Below are 27,291 nucleotides of genomic sequence, written 5' to 3' on the forward strand. Positions count from 1 at the left end.
TCGTTTGAAATGTCATTATACTTTAGAACGTTTATGGCAACAACCAACATAATTAATTTGGTCAATTTGATTCAGATTACTGCACCTTTCAGACAGTGGTTTATTTTACCTTAGAAAATACAAACCACACAATAGGTAAACCATGTGTTAATACAGGTATCTCTAGTCAATGTTGATTATGAAAGACACACCCGACACTTTGAAAAGGAAGGCCTGAATGTTACCCCTTGTAGACTGAAACGTTAACACGCTCTTTCCCCCACTTCAAATCGACAATTTAAGGAAAATGACTCCTTGACATTAAAGCAGCCATCAATACACAGAACAAAACTCAAAATTATACAAAATTAATTCAACATATTGGTCATATCAGTTACAGCAGCTTAACCCTGGGGGGGGGGGGGGGGGGGTCTTCCTGCAACCCCCACATTTTCCCTCAACAAGATCAGTTCAGTAGTTAACACTAAACAAGTCAACCGTAGCGCAAACTCACTGGTCTTGGATCTAAAACTATTGTACATTCTATTACCAGGTGCTTGAGGAACACATATCTACACATCGATCACCAAGATTTGTGGGCTCTGTGTGAATTTCAGTAGAGCGGGTATGAATCTTCAATTCACAATTTGTATTCAAACGGTCTCTCAATCATAGAAAAAGTGGTAAATAGTTTATTCCACTCATGTCTTTTCAGCTCAAATTTTGCTGAAAATAATCACATTTCTTATTTACCAGATTACTACAAGCTGTAAAAATATGAATAGGGCCCTTAGACTAGAAATGAGAAATATCGCAGACTGGAAGGCGCCCAAATCACATCTATATATTTCTTTATTTAACTTGGCAAGTCAGTTAAGAACAAGTTCTTATTTACAATGACAGCCTACCCTGGCCAAACCCTCACGACTCTGGGCCAATTGCGCGCCGCACTATGGGTCTCCCAATCACGGCCGGTTGTAATACAGCCTGGAATCGAACCAGGGTCTGTAGTGACGCCTCTAGCTGCGCCACTCGGGAGCCCCAAAAGCATCAAATCGATCTAATCTATCGTTTTAGGACTACGAAACGCAACATACACTGTCACTACATCATTACGGTGTTACAAAATCTATTTTAACTACGCAATATAAAAGTTTCTGTATTCATTTTAACGTATGATTTCCATATGTTTTAGATATAAGAAAAACAATTAAACTACTACCACATTGTTACCAAGCAACATAGTATTACCAACAGCCTTCTTAGATACATTATATTGCTAATAATATAATACCTTACTTAGCCCTGTAAACTATAAAACCATGATCTAAAAAAGATATATTAACTCCTCAATACTGACCCCCGTGAAGAGGAATAACACCTGGTGTTGTAAAACTAGAGGGATATGTCAAGCTTCCTGCATAAACAACAGAAAATACTTTGGTGAGACATTTTGATTCGTCAATTCTACAGACGCAAAAATATACCTTGTGTACAAGAGAAAGAAAGCAACAAAGCAAATTGAAAGCACAGTTCATTTCCTATTCTCGTGAGACGAGCTGCATTTAGACCCTCTGGAGAATCAGACAGTTGATTATCACTCACTGAGCTACAGCAGTGGTCTGATTGGACAGTGAGTGTTCTTTACGTCACTGATGATGTAATCTCAATTACCTCGTCAAATGTAGACCTACTGTCTGACTGGCTATAGTCTAACATCACAAGTATGCCCTTTAATAGCCAGACAGTATTACAAATTCATATCATTCAAGTAATTTGCTCAAAACATTCTAAAAGCCGATTTGAGGACCATCCAACATCCCCCCCGTGGTTAGGACCTCCACTAACTCCTCAAACCTGCCTGGGACGCAACGTAAACGGAGTGCAAATAAACATGGAAATAAAGCAACAAATTATCCTTATACAAACAAAACAATGTTATATCCCACTGGACATGATAGGAGACGTCTGTCTGGGTGGGTCCTCCTCCTGCCCTACCACCTACTGTGGTGGTGCTACGCACTAAATGGTCACCCCTCCCTCAGACCCCGCAGTCATTGGTTCTGTCTGGGTTGGATCCTCTTCCTCCCCTACCGGCCTGGACGTAGCTTACTGTGGTGGTGCTACGCTCTAAATGGTCCCCCCTCCCTCAGACCCCGCAGTCATTGGTTCTGTCGTGTAGTTTCCTGTTGAGGGTGAGGAGGGTGACGAGGACAGCCACAGCCAGGTGGAACAGCAGCTGCCAGACATTCCTCAGACCAAACAGGAAGCAGTTACAGACCACAACCACACTCAGCAGTACCAGGGACTTGACCCTCTTCAGAGAAGAGTGGAACAGGTACAGGTGACACTGACCAACACAGCACAGGAACGCCAGCAGGAACGCCACCACGTTCCAGATTCCTTCATAATCATCCTGTAGCAAACAGGACATAAGAACCATAGAACACAGTGTTCACATTGACAGACAGTGGGTCTTTATGAGTCCACTACAACATTAGCAGAATATAAGGACTACAACATTAGCAGAGTATAAGGACTACAACATTAGCAGAATATAAGGACTACAACATTAGCAGAATATAAGGACTACAACATTAGCAGAATATAAGGACTACAACATTAGCAGAGTATAAGGACTACAACATTAGCAGAATATAAGGACTACAACATTAGCAGAGTATAAGGACTACAACATTAGCAGAATATAAGGACTACAACATTAGCAGAGTATAAGGACTACAACATTAGCAGAATATAAGGACTACAACATTAGCAGAGTATAAGGACTACAACATTAGCAGAATATAAGGACTACAACATTAGCAGAATATAAGGACTACAACATTAGCAGAGTATAAGGACGACAACATTAGCAGAGTATAAGGACTACAACATTAGCAGAGTATAAGGACTACAACATTAGCAGAATATAAGGACTACAACATTAGCAGAGTATAAGGACGACAACATTAGCAGAATATAAGGACTACAACATTAGCAGAATATAAGGACTACAACATTAGCAGAGTATAAGGACTACAACATTAGCAGAATATAAGGACTACAACATTAACAGAGTATAAGGACGACAACATTAGCAGAGTATAAGGACTACAACATTAGCAGAGTATAAGGACTACAACATTAGCAGAATATAAGGACTACAACATTAGCAGAGTATAAGGACTACAACATTAGCAGAGTATAAGGACTACAACATTAGCAGAATATAAGGACTACAACATTAGCAGAGTATAAGGACGACAACATTAGCAGAGTATAAGGACTACAACATTAGCAGAGTATAAGGACTACAACATTAGCAGAATATAAGGACTACAACATTAGCAGAGTATAAGGACTACAACATTAGCAGAGTATAAGGACTACAACATTAGCAGAGTATAAGGACTACAACATTAGCAGAGTATAAGGACTACAACATTAGCAGAATATAAGGACTACAACATTAGCAGAATATAAGGACTACAACATTAGCAGAGTATAAGGACTACAACATTAGCAGAATATAAGGACTACAACATTAGCAGAATATAAGGACTACAACATTAGCAGAATATAAGGACTACAACATTAGCAGAGTATAAGGACTACAACATTAGCAGAGTATAAGGACTACAACATTAGCAGAGTATAAGGACTACAACATTAGCAGAATATAAGGACTACAACATTAGCAGAATATAAGGACTACAACATTAGCAGAGTATAAGGACTACAACATTAGCAGAGTATAAGGACTACAACATTAGCAGAGTATAAGGACTACAACATTAGCAGAATATAAGGACTACAACATTAGCAGAATATAAGGACTACAACATTAGCAGAATATAAGGACGACAACATTAGCAGAGTATAAGGACGACAACATTAGCAGAATATAAGGACGACAACATTAGCAGAGTATAAGGACTACAACATTAGCAGAATATAAGGACTACAACATTAGCAGAATATAAGGACTACAACATTAGCAGAGTATAAGGACTACAACATTAGCAGAGTATAAGGACTACAACATTAGCAGAATATAAGGACTACAACATTAGCAGAGTATAAGGACTACAACATTAGCAGAGTATAAGGACTACAACATTAGCAGAATATAAGGACTACAACATTAGCAGAATATAAGGACTACAACATTAGCAGAGTATAAGGACTACAACATTAGCAGAATATAAGGACTACAACATTAGCAGAATATAAGGACTACAACATTAGCAGAATATAAAACATTATCAGCCAAGTTGAATTAGACATCGCTAAATAGAAGAGAGGACCAGGAAGGTGTCTTCTATATGTTTAATAGAACAGAGTACCTGGAAGGTGTACTCTATGAGGTGAACTCCCCTGATGAGGTTCAGAGAAGAACACATGATGTTGAGGACCAGTGAGAGGATTCCTGGGGCGGTCACTGGCGCCAACCTCTGGTTCTGACCTGTAGGACGGATCCAACACAACACAGTGCAACGCTTAACTGAAGTAACACAGTGCAACGTTTAACTGAAGTACCACAGTGCAGCGTTGAGCTCTGAGGCAAAGGGCCTCCTCCTCGGATTCTTACCGGATTCAGAAAGTTGTTCCGCATGGCCATTGGCTGACCCGTTGGTAAGCTCCACCTCCTCCAGGGTGAGGATCTGCAAAGGGCGTGTTTTCAGATCCTCCTGTACCTCGGTCAGAGTGACCTCCAGCGCTGGACCACCCCTCTGGTTATACTGCTGCTGCAGCCAGGCTATGCTGTTGTCTAATAGAATAGAATATGAACCATTCTGGTTATACTGCTGCTGCAGCCAGGCTATGCTGTTGTCTAATAGAATAGAATATGAACCATTCTGGTTATACTGCTGCTGCAGCCAGGCTATGCTGTTGTCTAATAGAATATGAACCATTCTGGTTATACTGCTGCTGCAGCCAGGCTATGCTGTTGTCTAATAGAATATGAACCATTCTGGTTATACTGCTGCTGCAGCCAGGCTATGCTGTTGTCTAATAGAATAGAATATGAACCATTCTGGTTATTCTGCTGCTGCAGCCAGGCTATGCTGTTGTCTAATAGAATATGAACCATTCTGGTTATACTGCTGCTGCAGCCAGGCTATGCTGTTGTCTAATAGAATATGAACCATTCTGGTTATACTGCTGCTGCAGCCAGGCTATGCTGTTGTCTAATAGAATAGAATGTGAACCATTCTGGTTATACTGCTGCTGCAGCCAGGCTATGCTGTTGACTAATAGAATAGAATGTGAACCATTCTGGTTATACTGCTGCTGCAGCCAGGCTATGCTGTTGTCTAATAGAATATGAACCATTCTGGTTATACTGCTGCTGCAGCCAGGCTATGCTGTTGTCTAATAGAATATGAACCATTCTGGTTATACTGCTGCTGCAGCCAGGCTATGCTGTTGTCTAATAGAATATGAACCATTCTGGTTATTCTGCTGCTGCAGCCAGGCTATGCTGTTGTCTAATAGAATATGAACCATTCTGGTTATACTGCTGCTGCAGCCAGGCTATGCTGTTGTCTAATAGAATATGAACCATTCTGGTTATACTGCTGCTGCAGCCAGGCTATGCTGTTGTCTAATAGAATATGAACCATTCTGGTTATACAGCTGCTGCAGCCAGGCTATGCTGTTGTCTAATAGAATATGAACCATTCTGGTTATTCTGCTGCTGCAGCCAGGCTATGCTGTTGTCTAATAGAATATGAACCATTCTGGTTATACTGCTGCTGCAGCCAGGCTATGCTGTTGTCTAATAGAATATGAACCATTCTGGTTATTCTGCTGCTGCAGCCAGGCTATGCTGTTGTCTAATAGAATATGAACCATTCTGGTTATTCTGCTGCTGCAGCCAGGCTATGCTGTTGTCTAATAGAATATGAACCATTCTGGTTATACTGCTGCTGCAGCCAGGCTATGCTGTTGTCTAATAGAATATGAACCATTCTGGTTATACTGCTGCTGCAGCCAGGCTATGCTGTTGTCTAATAGAATAGAATATGAACCATTCTGGTTATACTGCTGCTGCAGCCAGGCTATGCTGTTGTCTAATAGAATATGAACCATTCTGGTTATACTGCTGCTGCAGCCAGGCTATGCTGTTGTCTAATAGAATAGAATATGAACCATTCTGGTTATACTGCTGCTGCAGCCAGGCTATGCTGTTGTCTAATAGAATATGAACCATTCTGGTTATTCTGCTGCTGCAGCCAGGCTATGCTGTTGTCTAATAGAATATGAACCATTCTGGTTATTCTGCTGCTGCAGCCAGGCTATGCTGTTGTCTAATAGAATAGAATGTGAACCATTCTGGTTATTCTGCTGCTGCAGCCAGGCTATGCTGTTGTCTAATAGAATATGAACCATTCTGGTTATACTGCTGCTGCAGCCAGGCTATGCTGTTGTCTAATAGAATATGAACCATTCTGGTTATTCTGCTGCTGCAGCCAGGCTATGCTGTTGTCTAATAGAATAGAATGTGAACCATTCTGGTTATTCTGCTGCTGCAGCCAGGCTATGCTGTTGTCTAATAGAATATGAACCATTCTGGTTATTCTGCTGCTGCAGCCAGGCTATGCTGTTGTCTAATAGAATATGAACCATTCTGGTTATTCTGCTGCTGCAGCCAGGCTATGCTGTTGTCTAATAGAATATGAACCATTCTGGTTATTCTGCTGCTGCAGCCAGGCTATGCTGTTGTCTAATAGAATATGAACCATTCTGGTTATTCTGCTGCTGCAGCCAGGCTATGCTGTTGTCTAATAGAATATGAACCATTCTGGTTATTCTGCTGCTGCAGCCAGGCTATGCTGTTGTCTAATAGAATATGAACCATTCTGGTTATTCTGCTGCTGCAGCCAGGCTATGCTGTTGTCTAATAGAATAGAATGTGAACCATTCTGGTTATTCTGCTGCTGCAGCCAGGCTATGCTGTTGTCTAATAGAATATGAACCATTCTGGTTATACTGCTGCTGCAGCCAGGCTATGCTGTTGTCTAATAGAATATGAACCATTCTGGTTATTCTGCTGCTGCAGCCAGGCTATGCTGTTGTCTAATAGAATATGAACCATTCTGGTTATTCTGCTGCTGCAGCCAGGCTATGCTGTTGTCTAATAGAATATGAACCATTCTGGTTATTCTGCTGCTGCAGCCAGGCTATGCTGTTGTCTAATAGAATAGAATATGAACCATTCTGGTTATACTGCTGCTGCAGCCAGGCTATGCTGTTGTCTAATAGAATATGAACCATTCTGGTTATTCTGCTGCTGCAGCCAGGCTATGCTGTTGTCTAATAGAATATGAACCATTCTGGTTATTCTGCTGCTGCAGCCAGGCTATGCTGTTGTCTAATAGAATAGAATGTGAACCATTCTGGTTATTCTGCTGCTGCAGCCAGGCTATGCTGTTGTCTAATAGAATATGAACCATTCTGGTTATACTGCTGCTGCAGCCAGGCTATGCTGTTGTCTAATAGAATATGAACCATTCTGGTTATTCTGCTGCTGCAGCCAGGCTATGCTGTTGTCTAATAGAATAGAATGTGAACCATTCTGGTTATTCTGCTGCTGCAGCCAGGCTATGCTGTTGTCTAATAGAATATGAACCATTCTGGTTATTCTGCTGCTGCAGCCAGGCTATGCTGTTGTCTAATAGAATATGAACCATTCTGGTTATTCTGCTGCTGCAGCCAGGCTATGCTGTTGTCTAATAGAATATGAACCATTCTGGTTATTCTGCTGCTGCAGCCAGGCTATGCTGTTGTCTAATAGAATATGAACCATTCTGGTTATTCTGCTGCTGCAGCCAGGCTATGCTGTTGTCTAATAGAATATGAACCATTCTGGTTATTCTGCTGCTGCAGCCAGGCTATGCTGTTGTCTAATAGAATATGAACCATTCTGGTTATACTGCTGCTGCAGCCAGGCTATGCTGTTGTCTAATAGAATAGAATATGAACCATTCTGGTTATTCTGCTGCTGCAGCCAGGCTATGCTGTTGTCTAATAGAATATGAACCATTCTGGTTATACTGCTGCTGCAGCCAGGCTATGCTGTTGTCTAATAGAATATGAACCATTCTGGTTATTCTGCTGCTGCAGCCAGGCTATGCTGTTGTCTAATAGAATAGAATGTGAACCATTCTGGTTATTCTGCTGCTGCAGCCAGGCTATGCTGTTGTCTAATAGAATATGAACCATTCTGGTTATTCTGCTGCTGCAGCCAGGCTATGCTGTTGTCTAATAGAATATGAACCATTCTGGTTATTCTGCTGCTGCAGCCAGGCTATGCTGTTGTCTAATAGAATATGAACCATTCTGGTTATACTGCTGCTGCAGCCAGGCTATGCTGTTGTCTAATAGAATATGAACCATTCTGGTTATTCTGCTGCTGCAGCCAGGCTATGCTGTTGTCTAATAGAATATGAACCATTCTGGTTATACTGCTGCTGCAGCCAGGCTATGCTGTTGTCTAATAGAATATGAACCATTCTGGTTATTCTGCTGCTGCAGCCAGGCTATGCTGTTGTCTAATAGAATGTGAACCATTCTGGTTATTCTGCTGCTGCAGCCAGGCTATGCTGTTGTCTAATAGAATAGAATATGAACCATTCTGGTTATTCTGCTGCTGCAGCCAGGCTATGCTGTTGTCTAATAGAATAGAATATGAACCATTCTGGTTATACAGCTGCTGCAGCCAGGCTATGCTGTTGTCTAATAGAATAGAATATGAACCATTCTGGTTATTCTGCTGCTGCAGCCAGGCTATGCTGTTGTCTAATAGAATATGAACCATTCTGGTTATACTGCTGCTGCAGCCAGGCTATGCTGTTGTCTAATAGAATAGAATATGAACCATTCTGGTTATTCTGCTGCTGCAGCCAGGCTATGCTGTTGTCTAATAGAATATGAACCATTCTGGTTATACTGCTGCTGCAGCCAGGCTATGCTGTTGTCTAATAGAATATGAACCATTCTGGTTATTCTGCTGCTGCAGCCAGGCTATGCTGTTGTCTAATAGAATATGAACCATTCTGGTTATACTGCTGCTGCAGCCAGGCTATGCTGTTGTCTAATAGAATAGAATATGAACCATTCTGGTTATACAGCTGCTGCAGCCAGGCTATGCTGTTGTCTAATAGAATATGAACCATTCTGGTTATTCTGCTGCTGCAGCCAGGCTATGCTGTTGTCTAATAGAATATGAACCATTCTGGTTATTCTGCTGCTGCAGCCAGGCTATGCTGTTGTCTAATAGAATAGAATATGAACCATTCTGGTTATACTGCTGCTGCAGCCAGGCTATGCTGTTGTCTAATAGAATAGAATATGAACCATTCTGGTTATACAGCTGCTGCAGCCAGGCTATGCTGTTGTCTAATAGAATATGAACCATTCTGGTTATACAGCTGCTGCAGCCAGGCTATGCTGTTGTCTAATAGAATATGAACCATTCTGGTTATTCTGCTGCTGCAGCCAGGCTATGCTGTTGTCTAATAGAATATGAACCATTCTGGTTATACTGCTGCTGCAGCCAGGCTATGCTGTTGTCTAATAGAATATGAACCATTCTGGTTATTCTGCTGCTGCAGCCAGGCTATGCTGTTGTCTAATAGAATATGAACCATTCTGGTTATTCTGCTGCTGCAGCCAGGCTATGCTGTTGTCTAATAGAATATGAACCATTCTGGTTATTCTGCTGCTGCAGCCAGGCTATGCTGTTGTCTAATAGAATAGAATATGAACCATTCTGGTTATACTGCTGCTGCAGCCAGGCTATGCTGTTGTCTAATAGAATATGAACCATTCTGGTTATACTGCTGCTGCAGCCAGGCTATGCTGTTGTCTAATAGAATATGAACCATTCTGGTTATACTGCTGCTGCAGCCAGGCTATGCTGTTGTCTAATAGAATATGAACCATTCTGGTTATACTGCTGCTGCAGCCAGGCTATGCTGTTGTCTAATAGAATATGAACCATTCTGGTTATTCTGCTGCTGCAGCCAGGCTATGCTGTTGTCTAATCGAATATGAACCATTCTGGTTATACTGCTGCTGCAGCCAGGCTATGCTGTTGTCTAATAGAATATGAACCATTCTGGTTATTCTGCTGCTGCAGCCAGGCTATGCTGTTGTCTAATAGAATATGAACCATTCTGGTTATTCTGCTGCTGCAGCCAGGCTATGCTGTTGTCTAATAGAATGTGAACCATTCTGGTTATTCTGCTGCTGCAGCCAGGCTATGCTGTTGTCTAATAGAATAGAATATGAACCATTCTGGTTATTCTGCTGCTGCAGCCAGGCTATGCTGTTGTCTAATAGAATAGAATATGAACCATTCTGGTTATACAGCTGCTGCAGCCAGGCTATGCTGTTGTCTAATAGAATAGAATATGAACCATTCTGGTTATTCTGCTGCTGCAGCCAGGCTATGCTGTTGTCTAATAGAATATGAACCATTCTGGTTATACTGCTGCTGCAGCCAGGCTATGCTGTTGTCTAATAGAATAGAATATGAACCATTCTGGTTATTCTGCTGCTGCAGCCAGGCTATGCTGTTGTCTAATAGAATATGAACCATTCTGGTTATACTGCTGCTGCAGCCAGGCTATGCTGTTGTCTAATAGAATATGAACCATTCTGGTTATTCTGCTGCTGCAGCCAGGCTATGCTGTTGTCTAATAGAATATGAACCATTCTGGTTATACTGCTGCTGCAGCCAGGCTATGCTGTTGTCTAATAGAATAGAATATGAACCATTCTGGTTATACAGCTGCTGCAGCCAGGCTATGCTGTTGTCTAATAGAATATGAACCATTCTGGTTATTCTGCTGCTGCAGCCAGGCTATGCTGTTGTCTAATAGAATAGAATATGAACCATTCTGGTTATACTGCTGCTGCAGCCAGGCTATGCTGTTGTCTAATAGAATAGAATATGAACCATTCTGGTTATACAGCTGCTGCAGCCAGGCTATGCTGTTGTCTAATAGAATATGAACCATTCTGGTTATACAGCTGCTGCAGCCAGGCTATGCTGTTGTCTAATAGAATATGAACCATTCTGGTTATTCTGCTGCTGCAGCCAGGCTATGCTGTTGTCTAATAGAATATGAACCATTCTGGTTATACTGCTGCTGCAGCCAGGCTATGCTGTTGTCTAATAGAATATGAACCATTCTGGTTATTCTGCTGCTGCAGCCAGGCTATGCTGTTGTCTAATAGAATATGAACCATTCTGGTTATTCTGCTGCTGCAGCCAGGCTATGCTGTTGTCTAATAGAATATGAACCATTCTGGTTATTCTGCTGCTGCAGCCAGGCTATGCTGTTGTCTAATAGAATAGAATATGAACCATTCTGGTTATACTGCTGCTGCAGCCAGGCTATGCTGTTGTCTAATAGAATATGAACCATTCTGGTTATACTGCTGCTGCAGCCAGGCTATGCTGTTGTCTAATAGAATATGAACCATTCTGGTTATACTGCTGCTGCAGCCAGGCTATGCTGTTGTCTAATAGAATATGAACCATTCTGGTTATACTGCTGCTGCAGCCAGGCTATGCTGTTGTCTAATAGAATATGAACCATTCTGGTTATACTGCTGCTGCAGCCAGGCTATGCTGTTGTCTAATAGAATATGAACCATTCTGGTTATACAGCTGCTGCAGCCAGGCTATGCTGTTGTCTAATAGAATAGAATGTGAACCATTCTGGTTATTCTGCTGCTGCAGCCAGGCTATGCTGTTGTCTAATAGAATATGAACCATTCTGGTTATTCTGCTGCTGCAGCCAGGCTATGCTGTTGTCTAATAGAATAGAATATGAACCATTCTGGTTATACTGCTGCTGCAGCCAGGCTATGCTGTTGTCTAATAGAATATGAACCATTCTGGTTATTCTGCTGCTGCAGCCAGGCTATGCTGTTGTCTAATAGAATATGAACCATTCTGGTTATACTGCTGCTGCAGCCAGGCTATGCTGTTGTCTAATAGAATATGAACCATTCTGGTTATTCTGCTGCTGCAGCCAGGCTATGCTGTTGTCTAATAGAATATGAACCATTCTGGTTATACTGCTGCTGCAGCCAGGCTATGCTGTTGTCTAATAGAATATGAACCATTCTGGTTATTCTGCTGCTGCAGCAATGATATTGTATGTTGTTTCTAAGTATCTGGACTCCTGCCTACATGACTGCCTCATGGCAGATGACCTCTGTTGAATACATTAATGTTGCTGGACTGTAGCACCAAGACTCTAACCACTAGACTACCTGCTGGACTGTAGCACCAAGACTAACCACTAGACTACCTGCTGGACTGTAGCACCAAGACTCTAACCACTAGACTACCTGCTGGACTGTAGCACCAAGACTCTAACCACTAGACTACCTGCTGGACTGTAGCACCAAGACTCTAACTGATCAAACAGCTCCGTTGGTCAGGTGTGGTGCCTAGTTGGAACAACATCCTGCAGTAGCCGCGGCACAGGAACAGGGTTGTCTACCCCTGCTCTAGGGTCCTGCACCACTACAGGAACAGGGTTGTCTACCCCTGCTCTAGGGTCCTGCACCACTACAGGAACAGGGTTGTCTACCCCTGCTCTAGGGTCCTGCACCACTACAGGAACAGGGTTGTCTACCCCTGCTCTAGGGTCCTGCACCACTACAGGAACAGGGTTGTCTACCCCTGCTCTAGGGTCCTGCACCACTCCAGGAACAGGGTTGTCTACCCCTGCTCTAGGGTCCTGCACCACTCCAGGAACAGGGTTGTCTACCCCTCCACACTTCTCAACCCTCCACCACCCCCCTCCCTCCCTCTTCTACACACCGAACTCCAGGAAGGGGTACGGCCTGGCTGCCAGGGCAACCTTGGCGTTGTCCATATGAGCTGTGAACTCCCAGCGCAGGTCCTCTAGAAAACAGAAGGCCATGGCCGCAGGGAGGCTGGCGTCACATACGCTCATGTAGGATACGCCCTCACTGGAGAGGAAACTAGAGGGAGGAGGATGAGAGAGGAGGATGAGAGAGGAGGAGAAGAGAGGGGGAGGAGAGTGGGATGAGGAAGAAAGGAGGAGAGTGTGGGGGGTATTAAACAGCCGGTCACAGCTTGCCCACAGTGTACAGCAGGACAGTCTGAATCCTTTCAAAATGTGGAGACTGGTTTCTGATCTGTTCAACCAATTCTGTTTAACGTCTAATCTTCCCTGTGCCACTTTCTCTGTCCAATGTCCTTACTCTATGTTGAGGTGCCTTCAGAAAGTATTCACACCCCTAGACTTAACACATTTTGTGTTACAACCTGAATTTAAAATGAATTACATTGAGATTGTGTGTAGGCCAGTGACAACACACACCATAATGTCAACGTGGAATTATGTTTTTAGAAATGACTGAAGTCCAACACATCACTGAGTTCCACTCTTGATATTTTCAAGCATGTGGCTGCATTGTGCTGTTATTCACCTTTCAGCTGGACAATAACCTAAAATACAAAGCCAAACCTACACTGGAGTAGTTGAATGTTCCTGAGTGGTTTAGTTACAGTTTTGACTGAAATCGGCTTCAAAATCTAAGGCAAGACTAGGGGCCTCCCGGGTGGCGCAGTGGTCTAAGGGCACTGCATCGCAGTGCTAGCTGCGCCACCAGAGTCTCTGGGTTCGCGCCCAGGCTTTGGTTGGGTTGAGGGTTTGGCCAGTAGGGATATCCTTGTCTCATCGCGCTCCAGCGACTCCTGTGGCGGGCCGGGCGCAGTTCGCGCTAACCAAGGGGGCCAGGTGCACGGTGTTTCCTCCGACACATTGGTGCGGCTGGCTTCCGGGTTGGAGGCGCGCTGTGTTAAGAAGCAGTGCGGCTTGGTTGGGTTGTGCTTCGGAGGACGCGTGGCTTTTGACCTTCGTCTCTCCCGAGCCCGTACGGGAGTTGTAGCGATGTGACAAGATAGTAACTACTAGCGATTGGATACCACGAAAATTGGGGAGAAAAGGGGATAAAAAAAATAAAAAACTATGGCAAGACTGAAAATGGCTGTCAAGCAATGATCATCCACCAACTTCACAGAGCTTGAAAAATGTTAAGAATAATGTGAAAATACTGTACAAATCTAGGTGTGGCTTACCCATAAATACAGCTTTAAATCACTGCCAAAGGTGATTCTAACATGTATTGACTCATACAGAAATCACATTTACTTAAGTATTCACACCCCTGCGTCAATACTTTGTAGAATCACCTTTCGTAGCAATTACAGCCGTGAGTCTTTCTGGGTGAGTCTAAGACATTTCCACACATGGCTTGTGCAACATTTACTTATTAACCTTTTAAAGATTCTTCAAGCTCTGTCAAACGGTTTGTTGATCATGTCTAGACATCTATTTTCAGGTCTTGATGGTACTCAGTAATGTGTTGCATTGGATTTGCCAGATTTTTTGCAGTATTACTTTAGTGCCTTGTTGCAAACAGGATGCATGTTTTTGAATATTTGTTATTCTGTATAGGCTTCCTTCTTTCAATTAGGTTACTATTGTGGAGTAACTACAATGTTGATCCATCCTCCATTTTATCCCATCACAACCATTAAACTCTAACTGTTTTAAAGTCACCATTGTCCTCATTGTGAAATCCCTGAGCGGTTTCCTTTCTCATCGGCAACTGAGTTAGGAAGGATACCTGTATCTATGTAGTGACTGGGTGTATCGATACACCATCCAAAGTGTAATTAATAACTTCACCGTGCTCAAAGGGATATTAAATGTCTGTTTTTTTTTACCCATCTCCCAATAGTTGCCCTTATTTGCAGGGCATTGGAAAACCTCCCTGGTCTTTGTGGTTGAATCTGTGTTTGAAATTCACTGCTCGACTGAGGGACTTTACAGATAATTGTATGTGTGGAGTACAGAGATGAGGTAGTCATTCAAAAGTCATGTTAAACACTATTATTGCACCCAGAGTGAGTCCATGCAACTAATTAAGCACATGTTACTCCTGAACTTATTGAGGCTTGCCATAACAATGGGGTTCAATACTTTTTCATTCAAGACATTTCAGATTTTAATGAATTGCCCCCCCAAAAATGTAAAAACATAGTTCCACTGACATGATGGGGTATTGTGTGAAGGCCAGTGACCAAAACATCTCAATATAAATCATTTTAGATTCAGGCTGTAACAACATGTTAAAGAGGTGTGAATGCTTTCTGAGGTGTGTGTGTCCTTACTATCTACACACATATATATCTATACACACACACACCTTACTATCTATACACATATATATCTATATACACCTTACTATCTATACACATATATATCTATACACACACACCTTACTATCTATACACATATATATCTATACACACACACCTTACTATCTATACACATATATATCTATATACACCTTACTATCTATACACATATATATCTATATACACCTTACTATCTATACACATATATATCTATATACACCTTACTATCTATATACATATATACACACACACACCTTACTATCTATATACATATATATCTATACACACACACCTTACTATCTATACACATATATATCTATATACATACACCTTACTATCTATACACACCTTACTATCTATACACATATATCTATATACACCTTACTATCTATACACATATATATCTATATACACCTTACTATCTATACACATATATATCTATACACACACCTACCTTACTATCTATACACATATATATCTATACACACACCTACCTTACTATCTATACACATATATATCTATACACACACACCTTACTATCTATACACATATATATCTATATATACACCTTACTATCTACACACATATATATCTATATACACACACACACCTTACTATCTATACACATATATATCTATATACACACCTTACTATATACACATATATATCTATATACACACCTTACTATATACACACACCTTACTATATACACACACCTTACTATCTATATACACACCTTACTATCTATATACACACCTTACTATCTATATACACACCTTACTATCTATATACACACACCTTACTATCTATATACACACCTTACTATCTACACACACCTTACTATCTATACACACACACCTTACTATCTATATACACATATATCTATATACATACACCTTACTATCTATACACATATATCTATATACACCTTACTATCTATACACATATATCTATATACACCTTACTATCTATACACATATATATCTATATACACCTTACTATCTATACACATATATATCTATACACACACCTACCTTACTATCTATACACATATATATCTATACACACACCTACCTTACTATCTATACACATATATATCTATACACACACACCTTACTATCTATACACATATATATCTATATATACACCTTACTATCTACACACATATATATCTATATACACACACACACCTTACTATCTATACACATATATATCTATATACACACCTTACTATATACACATATATATCTATATACACACCTTACTATATACACACACCTTACTATCTATATACACACACCTTACTATCTATATACACACCTTACTATCTATATACACACCTTACTATCTATATACACACCTTACTATCTATATACACACCTTACTATCTATATACACACACCTTACTATCTATATACACACCTTACTATCTATACACACACACCTTACTATCTATATACACACACACCTTACTATCTATATACACACACACCTTACTATCTATATACACACACACCTTACTATCTATATACACACACACCTTACTATCTATATACACACCTTACTATCTATATACACACCTTACTATCTATATACACACCTTACTATCTATATACACACCTTACTATCTATATACACACCTTACTATCTATATACACACCTTACTATCTATATACACACCTTACTATCTACACACCTTACTATCTATATACACACACCTTACTATCTATATACACACACCTTACTATCTATATACACACACCTTACTATCTATATACACACACCTTACTATCTATATACACACACCTTACTATATATATACACACACACCTTACTATATATATACACATACCTTACTATCTATACACATATATATCTATACACACACCTTACTATATACACACACACCTTACTATCTATATACATATATATCTATATACACACACACACCTTACTATATACACACACCTTACTATCTATATACATATATATCTATATACACACACACACACCTTACTATCTACACACACACACACACCTTACTATCTACACACACACCTTACTATCTACACACACACCTTACTATCTACACACACACACACACACACCTTACTATCTACACACACACACACCTTACTATCTACACACACACACCTTACTATCTACACACACACCTTACTATCTATATACACACACCTTACTATCTACACACACCTTACTATCTATATACACACACACACACCTTACTATATACACACACCTTACTATATATATACACACACACCTTACTATATACACACACCTTACTATCTATATACACACACACACCTTACTATCTATATACATATATATCTATATACACACACACCTTACTATCTATAGACATACAGTGGGGAGAACAAGTATTTGATACACTGCCGATTTTGCAGGTTTTCCTACTTACAAAGCATGTAGAGGTCTGTAATTTTTATCATAGGTACACTTCAACTGTGAGAGACGGAATCTAAAACAAAAATCCAGAAAATCACATTGTATGATTTTTAAATAATTAATTTGCATTTTATTGCATGACATAAGTATTTGATCACCTACCAACCAGTAAGAATTCCGGCTCTCACAGACCTGTTAGTTTTTCTTTAAGAAGCCCTCCTGTTCTCCACTCATTACCTGTATTAACTGCACCTGTTTGAACTCGTTACCTTTATAAAAGACACCTGTCCACACACTCAATCAAACAGATTCCAACCTCTCCACAATGGCCAAGACCAGAGAGCTGTGTAAGGACATCAGGGATAAAATTGTAGACCTGCACAAGGCTGGGATGGGCTACAGGACAATAGGCAAGCAGCTTGGTGAGAAGGAAACAACTGTTGGCGCAATTATTAGAAAATGGAAGAAGTTCAAGATGACGGTCAATCACCCTCGGTCTGGGGCTCCATGCAAGATTTCACCTCGTGGGGCATCAATGATCATGAGGAAGGTGAGGGATCAGCCCAGAACTACACGGCAGGACCTGGTCAATGACCTGAAGAGAGCTGGGACCACAGTCTCAAAGAAAACCATTAGTAACACACTACGCCGTCATGGATTAAAATCCTGCAGCGCACGCAAGGTCCCCCTGCTTAAGCCAGTGCATGTCCAGGCCTTTCTGAAGTTTGCCAATGACCATCTGGATGATCCAGAGGAGGAATGGGAGAAGGTCATGTGGTCTGATGAGACAAAAATAGAGCTTTTTGGTCTAACTCCACTCGCCGTGTTTGGAGGAAGAAGAAGTATGAGTACAACCCCAAGAACACCATCCCAACCGTGAAGCATGGAGGTGGAAACATCATTCTTTGGGGATGCTTTTCTGCAAAGGGGACAGGACGACTGCACCGTATTGAGGGGAGGATGGATGGGGCCATGTATCGCGAGATCTTGGCCAACAACCTCCTTCCCTCAGTAAGAGCATTGAAGATGGGTCGTGGCTGGGTCTTCCAGCATGACAACGACACGAAACACACAGCCATGGCAACTAAGGAGTGGCTCCGTAAGAAGCATCTCAAGGTCCTGGAGTGGCCTAGCCAGTCTCCAGACCTGAACCCAATAGAAAATCTTTGGAGGGAGCTGAAAGTCCGTATTGCCCAGCGACAGCCCCGAAACCTGAAGGATCTGGAGAAGATCTGTAGGGAGGAGTGGGCCAAAATCCCTGCTGCAGTGTGTGCAAACCTAGTCAAGAACTACAGGAAACGTATGATCTCTGTAATTGCAAACAAAGGTTTCTGTACCAAATATTAAGTTCTGCTTTTCTGATGTATCAAATACTTATGTCATGCAATAAAATGCAAATTAATTACTTAAAAATCATACAATGTGATTTTCTGGATTTTTGTTTTAGATTCCGTCTCTCATAGTTGAAGTGTACCTATGATAAAAATTACAGACCTCTACATGCTTTGTAAGTAGGAAAACCTGCAAAATCGGCAGTGTATCAAATACTTGTTCTCCCCACTGTATATATCTATATACACACACACACCTTACTATCTATACACATATATATCTATATACACACACACCTTACTATCTATACACATATATATCTATATATACACACACACTTTACTATCTATACACATATATGTATATATATATATATACACACACACACCTTACTATCTATACACATATATATCTATATATACACACCTTACTATCTACACATATATATATCTATATACACACACACCTTACTATCTATACACATATATATACACACACACACCTTACTATCTATATATACACACACACACCTTACTATCTATACACATATATATCTATACACACACCTTACTATCTATATATACACACACACACCTTACTATCTATATATACACACACCTTACTATCTATACACATATATATCTATATATACACACACCTTACTATCTATACACATATATATCTATACACACACACACCTTACTATCTATACACATATATCTATACACACACACACCTTACTATCTATACACATATATCTATACACACACACACCTTACTATCTATATATACACACACACACCTTACTATTTATACACATATATATCTATACACACACACACCTTACTATCTATACACATATCTATACACACACACACCTTACTATCTATACACATATCTATATACACACACACCTTACTATCTATATACACACACACCTTACTATCTATATACACACACACCTTACTATCTATATACACACACACCTTACTATCTATATACACACACACCTTACTATCTATATAGACACACCTTACTATCTATATATACACACCTTACTATCTATATACACACACACCTTACTATCTATATACACACACACCTTACTATCTATCTATACACACGTATGTATGTATGTATAGATATATATATCTATGTATATATATGTATATATATATGTATATATATATATAGATATGTATATATATATATATGTATAGATATATATATATATATATATATATATATGTATATATATGTATAGATATATATGTATATATATGTATAGATATATATATCTATGTATATATATGTATATATATATGTATATATATATGTATATATCTATATATATCTATATATATATACATATCTATACATATATATACATATATATATATATATATATATATATATCTATACATATATATATATATATACATATCTATATATATATACATATATATATACATATATATATACATATATATACATAGATATATATATCTATACATACATACATACATACATACATACATATATATATACACATACATATATATATATATATATATATATATATATGTACATCACATACATACATACATACATACATACATACATACATACATACATACATACATACATACACCCCCCCTCAGGTATAGCATATACTATTGAAAATGTATATCTTACTATATATTGAGGTCATGGCCCTTGACCGCCCCTCTGTCGGGGAACAGGCTCAGGGCCTTGGAGATGGTCCGTATCTGCTGCTTCCTCTCCTGCAGCTCTGGGTTGTGTTGGAAGTCAGTGGAGGCTGAGAGAGGCAGACCATCCCTGACCCGCACCACCAGGGCAAACAGGATCAGAGACATGGTCCACACAGGCCACTGGGTTCACATAGCCTGCAACGACAACACAGGAAACATTTAACACAGCGCAATACAAAATACAGAGGACAGGACATGACAGGAGACTCAGAGACTCAATTACAACCGAGTCACATCTGGTATGAAGTCAGTACCGCAGTCAGGGGTGTATTCATTAGGAACCAAACAAGCAAACGGAACTAAAAATGGGGGGACTTACGGAAAAATTTGAACGGTTTATGTTTGTACTAACGCTCAGTAGTAGTAGGCTAACAGTTAGCGGCTAACAGTTAGCTAGCCAGTTGTCAGTCACTAGGTGGTGCATCAGCTCAGTAGTAGTAGGCTAACAGTTAGCTGCTAACAGTTAGCTGGATACCGCCCAACCCTGAAACACGTGCACGAGCTTGGCAGGTGTGCATGTGTTTTCATTGTGTGCATGCTTCACATCACAGAAACCTGAACGTTCTATCAGCACTTTGGAAGGTAGACAAAATTATACTGAACCTTTGACATGTGAACTTTCATGTGCCTTAAAAACAAACTTGTATGCCGTCTGTAAATATGAATAAAATGGTTAAATTACAAGCGTAGTTGGTTTAGCCACGGAAAAAGTCAGGAACCTTACGGCTAGCTATGATTGGCTGAGATAATGGATGGGCTGGACATACAGGTATGATAGCTAAGGAGATGGAGAAAATTCTGGCGTTTAATTAAGCGGCGGGAGTCGGAAAGAGAACACAAAAGGCTGTTGTAGAAAACACCCGTCTCCGGATTACATCTTCAAACTAAGGGCAACCGTGGCATTCGTGACAGAGAGGGAGAAGCGTTCATCCATGTAGACAGGTAAGAGAATCTAGCTAGCTACATTTTCAGATATGATGTTTCTAATTTGGTCAGAAAGTAGTTTTCATTGCAAGTTAAAGCATAGTGTTAGGTAGCTAGCTAGCTAACGTTAGCTGGCATCTCACGGCATGTCCAGCCCATCCATTATCTCAGCCAATCATGGCTAGCGGTAAAGTTCCTGCCTTTTTCCGTGGCTAAACCAACTACGCTTGTAATTTAACTAGCTAACGTTACGTGTATGATCCGTGTAGTAATATTATTTGTATCTCAGAGCCATTTGTATTGCTAGTTATAGCCTAACGTTATCTAGCTAGCTATCATTGAACAAAGTTTTTTAGCTCTAGCTACCTGTAGAATCATGGAGGGTAGTAATGTTATGAGTTGGCATTATGGTTCATTGTTTAGCTAGCTAGCTGGGTACATTTAATTTTGTACCCCTTTTTCTCCCAAATGTCATGATATCCAATTGACCCATCGCTGCAACTCTCCTACAGACTCGGGAGAGGCGTCCTCCGAAACATGACTCTGCCAAGCCGCACTGCTTCTTGACACACTGCTCCAGACCTGCCAACCCTGTTCAACTTTTTAGAGTAGTTGGGGTTCTTTCACCCCCCCCGCACGCTCCTGCGCTGTTTGTGAGTGACCGCAATTATAGAATAGTAACAAACAAATCCATTACATGTACAGTGTAAAATGGAGATAATTATCTATAATGTTTTTCTTAGCACGTGCCCCCAAGTTTAGTCTCCATAGTTGAGGAACGCGTGTCACCTCTCAAACAGGGCCAATCACTAGGGCCAGCTCACAAGTCTTGTCTTTTTAGACACGGTTCCTAATCAACACTAAAAGCAAAATCATTTTGAAGACATAAAAACGAAAACAACGATCACGTCAACACAGACCGCAAAATGGCTACACAAAGCTTAAGTGTATCTAACCGCTGTTCGGTAGGGTACCGCAAAGGGAATCTAACCGCTGTTCGGTAGGGTACCGCAAAGGGAATCTAACCGCTGTTCGGTAGGGTACCGCAAAGGGAATCTAACCGCTGTTCGGTAGGGTACCGCAAAGGGAATCTAACCGCTGTTCGGTAGGGTACCGCAAAGAGAATCTAACCGCTGTTCGGTAGGCTACCGCAAAGGGAATCTAACCGCTGTTCAGTAGGGTACCGCAAAGAGAATCTAACCGCTGTTCGGTAGGGTACCGCAAAGGGAATCTGAACTCTGTTCGGTAGGGTACCGCAAAGGGAATCTGAACTCTGTTCGGTAGGGTACCGCAAAGGGAATCTGAACTCTGTTCGGTAGGGTACCGCAAAGGGAATCTGAACTCTGTTCGGTAGGGGACCGCAAAGGGAATCTAACCGCTGTTCAGTAGGGTACCGTAAAGGGAATCTGACAGCTGTTCAGTAGAACACAAGGGAATCTAACCGCTGTTCGGTAGGGGACCGCAAAGGGAATCTAACCGCTGTTCGGTAGGGGACCGCAAAGGGAATCTAACCGCTGTTCGGTAGGGTACCGCAAAGGGAATCTAACCGCTGTTCGGTAGGGTACCGCAAAGGGAATCCGACCGCTGTTCGGTAGACTACCGCAAAGGGAATCTAACCACTGTTCGGTAGGCTACCGCAAAGGTAATCTGACCGCTGTTCGGTAGGCTACCGCAAAGGGAATCTGACTGCTGTTCGGTAGACTACCGCAAAGGGAATCTAACCACTGTTCGGTAGGGTACCGCAAAGGGAATCTGACCGCTGTTCGGTAGGGTACCGCAAAGGGAATCTGACCGCTGTTCGGTAGGGTACCGCAAAGGGAATCTGACCGCTGTTCGGTAGGCTACGGCAAAGGGAATCTAACCGCTGTTCGGTAGGGGACCGGAAAGGGAATCTAACCGCTGTTCGGTAGGGGACCGCAAAGGGAATCTAACCACTGTTCGGTAGGGTACGGCAAAGGGAATCTAACCACTGTTCGGTAGGGTACCGCAAAGGGAATCTGACCAATGTTCGGTAGGCTACCGCAAAAGGGAATCTGACCAATGTTCGGTAGGCTACCGCAAAGGGAATCTAACCGCTGTTCGGTAGGGGACCGCAAAGGGAATCTAACCGCTGTTCGGTAGGGTACCGCAAAGGGATTCTAACCGCTATTCGGTAGGGTACCGCAAAGGGAATTAACCGCTGTTCGGTAGGCTACCGCAAAGGGAATCTAACCGCTATTCGGTAGAAGAGTCCGGTGTTTCAGCCGATGTAAAAGGGAACCTGACCGCTGTTCGGTAGGGTACCGCAAAGGGAACCTGACCGCTGTTCGGTAGAAGAGTCCGGTGTTCCAGCCTAGGTAAAGGTGTTCCAGCCTAGGTAAAGGTGTTCCAGCCTAGGTAAAGGTGTTCCAGCCCAGGTAAAGGTGTTCCAGCCCAGGTAAAGGTGTTCCAGTCTAGGTAAAGGTGTTCCAGTCTAGGTAAAGGTGTACCAGCCTAGGTAAAGGTGTTCCAGCCTAGGTAAAGGTGTTCCAGCCTAGGTAAAGGTGTTCCAGCCTAGGTAAAGGTGTTCCAGCCTAGGTAAAGGTGTTCCAGTCTAGGTAAAGGTGTTCCAGTCTAGGTAAAGGTGTTCCAGTCTAGGTAAAAGTGTTCCAGTCTAGGTAAAGGTGTTCCAGTCTAGGTAAAGGTGTTCCAGTCTAGGTAAAGGTGTTCCAGTCTAGGTAAAGGTGTACCAGCCTAGGTAAAGGTGTTCCAGCCTAGGTAAAGGTGTTCCAGTCTAGGTAAAAGTGTTCCAGTCTAGGTAAAAGTGTTCCAGTCTAGGTAAAAGTGTTCCAGTCTAGGTAAAAGTGTTCCAGTCTAGGTAAAAGTGTTCCAGTCTAGGTAAAGGTGTTCCAGTCTAGGTAAGGTAAAGGTGTACCAGTCTAGGTAAAAGGGGCCCAATGTATTTCTTTGCAGCACATACATCATTTCAAATTTTCGAAATTGATAAAATCTCAAATCTAGTGTAAAGGCAATTTAGAAGCATTGCTTCTATAGCTATACCGGACACTCATTCATTCTTCATCGCTCAGTCTTCTAAACTCCCGACTCCATTTAATGCCAAGATGTTTATATTTATTTTTGATTATACTTTTGTACTGCTTTTTGTGACGTGGATGTTCAAAAGTGTTCATTGTTCATTCAGTATTGTTGTAATTGTCATTATTACAAAAAATAATAATACATATTTAAAAAACTATTTAAAAAAAATTATACGTTTGTTTTTAAATAAATAAAATAAAATAAAATTTCTAAAAAAAATAATTAAAGCGTCCGATTAATCAGTATCGGCTTTTTTTGGTCATCCAATAATCAGTATCGGTGTTGAAAAATCATAAATCGGTCGACCTCTACCACCGACATGTCAATAGACAATGTATAAACCAGCCTTTCCTAATACATTTAGAAATCTATATTATTAAATTATTGCACGCGCCAACGAGCGTCTGCGTTGCCAGTGACTAAAATAGAAGTCAGTTCTATTTGTGACGCAGATGCGCTGCAAGTCCTGCCTCTCCCATCTCCTCATTGGTTTATAGAAGCAGATACCCACGTGTCATCTCCTCATTGGTTACACCCACATGGGTGACTCAAAGACAAACTAGGTCGGTGGCGGTAATTGCACCTAATTTATGAAAGTTGCCAATCACAATATAAAGTCAAGAGAAGAAAAAGCCTGGAAGGAAGAGAGATGACTAGAAACTATTCGGATGAACGTTTTATGTGTGGATTAATTGGCGGAGTAGAGGACCTTGTGCATTTCAGGTAAAATAACAACTCAATGTTTATATCCCAGGACAAATTAGCTAGCAACAGCAAGCTAGCTAAATAGGACAAATTAGCTAGCAAGTGCAAACTAACTAGCGAAATTGCCATAAATGTTTCATGCTTTTCGACCTGTCCCCAAATTAATATAATTGGTTCAGAGTTTGTTTTGATATTAACCTGCGTGTCGTGATCGTGTTTGGTGTGGGCAGGACAAAATACATTTATGCACGATGGCGCACAAGCGCAGTCGGTTTGGGTTCCGTGTAAGTTATAAGAGGGTGTAAACGATGCTGAATGAGTGTAGACTAGGGCTGACCCCAATTAGTCAACTAGTTGATTGTTTGGTCGTTAGGCTGTTGGTCGACCGAGACGGTTTTAGTCGAGCAGTAAAGATATATACACAGTGCATTCAGGAAGTATTCAGACCCCTTAACATTTTCCACTTTGTTCAGCTACAGCTCAGATCCACAATGCACTGCTCGCTCCAGAATGCGCTCTCCCACCAATTTATGCACATTCATTATTATTTCATTACTTCATTGTGCAAATTGTTTTCTTTTAATTGTTATTTATATCAATTCCCCATTACATATCACTAGTACATTTACTAGTTAATACATAGGGAGTGCCTGTATGAAAAATACGTTTCAAATTTTAGAGCAATAGATTGGTCGCATGAACAGATGACTTTCGGTAGACCAAGATCTATTTTTTTGTAGGGGACAGCCCTAGTGTGGACAAAGAGCTCTCCAATAGGTTTCCCAAAACATTCATGGGCCATTTTCTCAAAAGTGAGGTAAAGCTGATAAACTTTCAAAGCATAATTACTTTCCCATTGTTCATCAATTGCAGTGTGATACCATTTTCTAGTCTCTATTTTTATCCAATGTAAAAAACACCACTCAAATGTTGCTACATAAGACTGAAACGAGGAGATCCGTCACATCTTATCTGCAAAAAGACCTACCGCACGGACAACCGTTAAAGTAAGTTAAAATATAATTGTATTCAACATTCTGGCTTGTAGAGGCAGTCAGAGGAAACTTTCCTGATCCAAACGCTCATTTATGCCCGACGTTGAATCCTGTACAATTCAACGTCGGGTCTCCAGGCTAAGGTTCGCCCTACCTGTAGCCATCCACGGGATGGCTACACTAGTTAGATGGCTGAATGCACGTTTCATTGCCACAACAAGTGAAATGAGTCTAAAAGTAGCAATGTGTTCAGCAGCAAGCCTGACTTTCAGTCACAGTGATTGACTTTAGATGCACGAGTCTCCATAATTATCTTAGGAATGCATATCACACAAATAAGCGCACTGTGGCGAACATAAACATTGGTTGTTGCAAACGTGGCTGGCTAATAACGTTAGCAGCTAGCTACTATGTTTACCTTACCTTAACATTCTTCGGTACATTTTGTTTATCTCAAATGGTTGGGATACAACATGTGAATGAAAGTAGACACTTTAGTTATGTTTTGACAATTACTGTACATGTAATTTAAGGTAGACTGTTGTCCAATACTTTGAAAGACCCACTAGCTTTCTTAATATTTTGCTAAGCATTATGGGAAAAAATGAAAACAAATCTCTTTCCGGGTTCCGCGATTTTTTTTTTTAAAGAAACAGTAGCTCAATAAACTTTCCGGTTAGGGTTGGGCCTTCCCAGAGTTTCTCCAAACTCCGTCCTGTGCCCCCGCCCTAGCAGTACACAGCTGATTCAAATTACCAACTCATCATCATGCTTTGATTATTTCAATCAGCTGTGTAGTGCTACCGTTTCTACCGATCTGCGTGCCAGT

At 40.9% G+C, this 27,291-nt stretch overlaps 1 protein-coding gene across 1 annotated transcript; it reads right to left on the bottom strand.

The window, feature by feature from the left end:
- sec22c (SEC22 homolog C, vesicle trafficking protein) lies at positions 1-27,069 on the bottom strand. Its single transcript, XM_071327902.1, has 6 exons — positions 26,886-27,069; positions 20,705-20,916; positions 12,836-12,999; positions 4,574-4,753; positions 4,329-4,447; positions 1-2,395 (listed from the first exon to the last, which is right to left on the bottom strand). Exons 2-6 carry the CDS (start codon positions 20,884-20,886, stop codon positions 2,129-2,131), a joined length of 912 nt encoding a protein of 303 aa, XP_071184003.1. The 5' UTR covers positions 20,887-20,916; positions 26,886-27,069; the 3' UTR covers positions 1-2,128.
- Positions 27,070-27,291: the final 222 nt, after the last annotated feature.

The sequence above is a fragment of the Salvelinus alpinus genome, chromosome 10, assembly GCF_045679555.1.
Source record: "Salvelinus alpinus chromosome 10, SLU_Salpinus.1, whole genome shotgun sequence".
In the NCBI taxonomy this organism is placed as follows: domain Eukaryota; kingdom Metazoa; phylum Chordata; class Actinopteri; order Salmoniformes; family Salmonidae; genus Salvelinus; species Salvelinus alpinus.

Coding starts and splice junctions, on each gene's coding strand:
- sec22c (XM_071327902.1), bottom strand. CDS start 20,886: ATGTCTCTGATCCTGTTTGCCCTGGTGGTGCGGGTCAGGGATGGTCTG. Junction 13,000..20,704: donor GGCCATGACCTCAATATATA/GTAAGATATACA, acceptor TCCTCCCTCTAG/TTTCCTCTCCAGTGAGGGCG. Junction 4,448..4,573: donor GGAACAACTTTCTGAATCCG/GTAAGAATCCGA, acceptor TCCGTCCTACAG/GTCAGAACCAGAGGTTGGCG.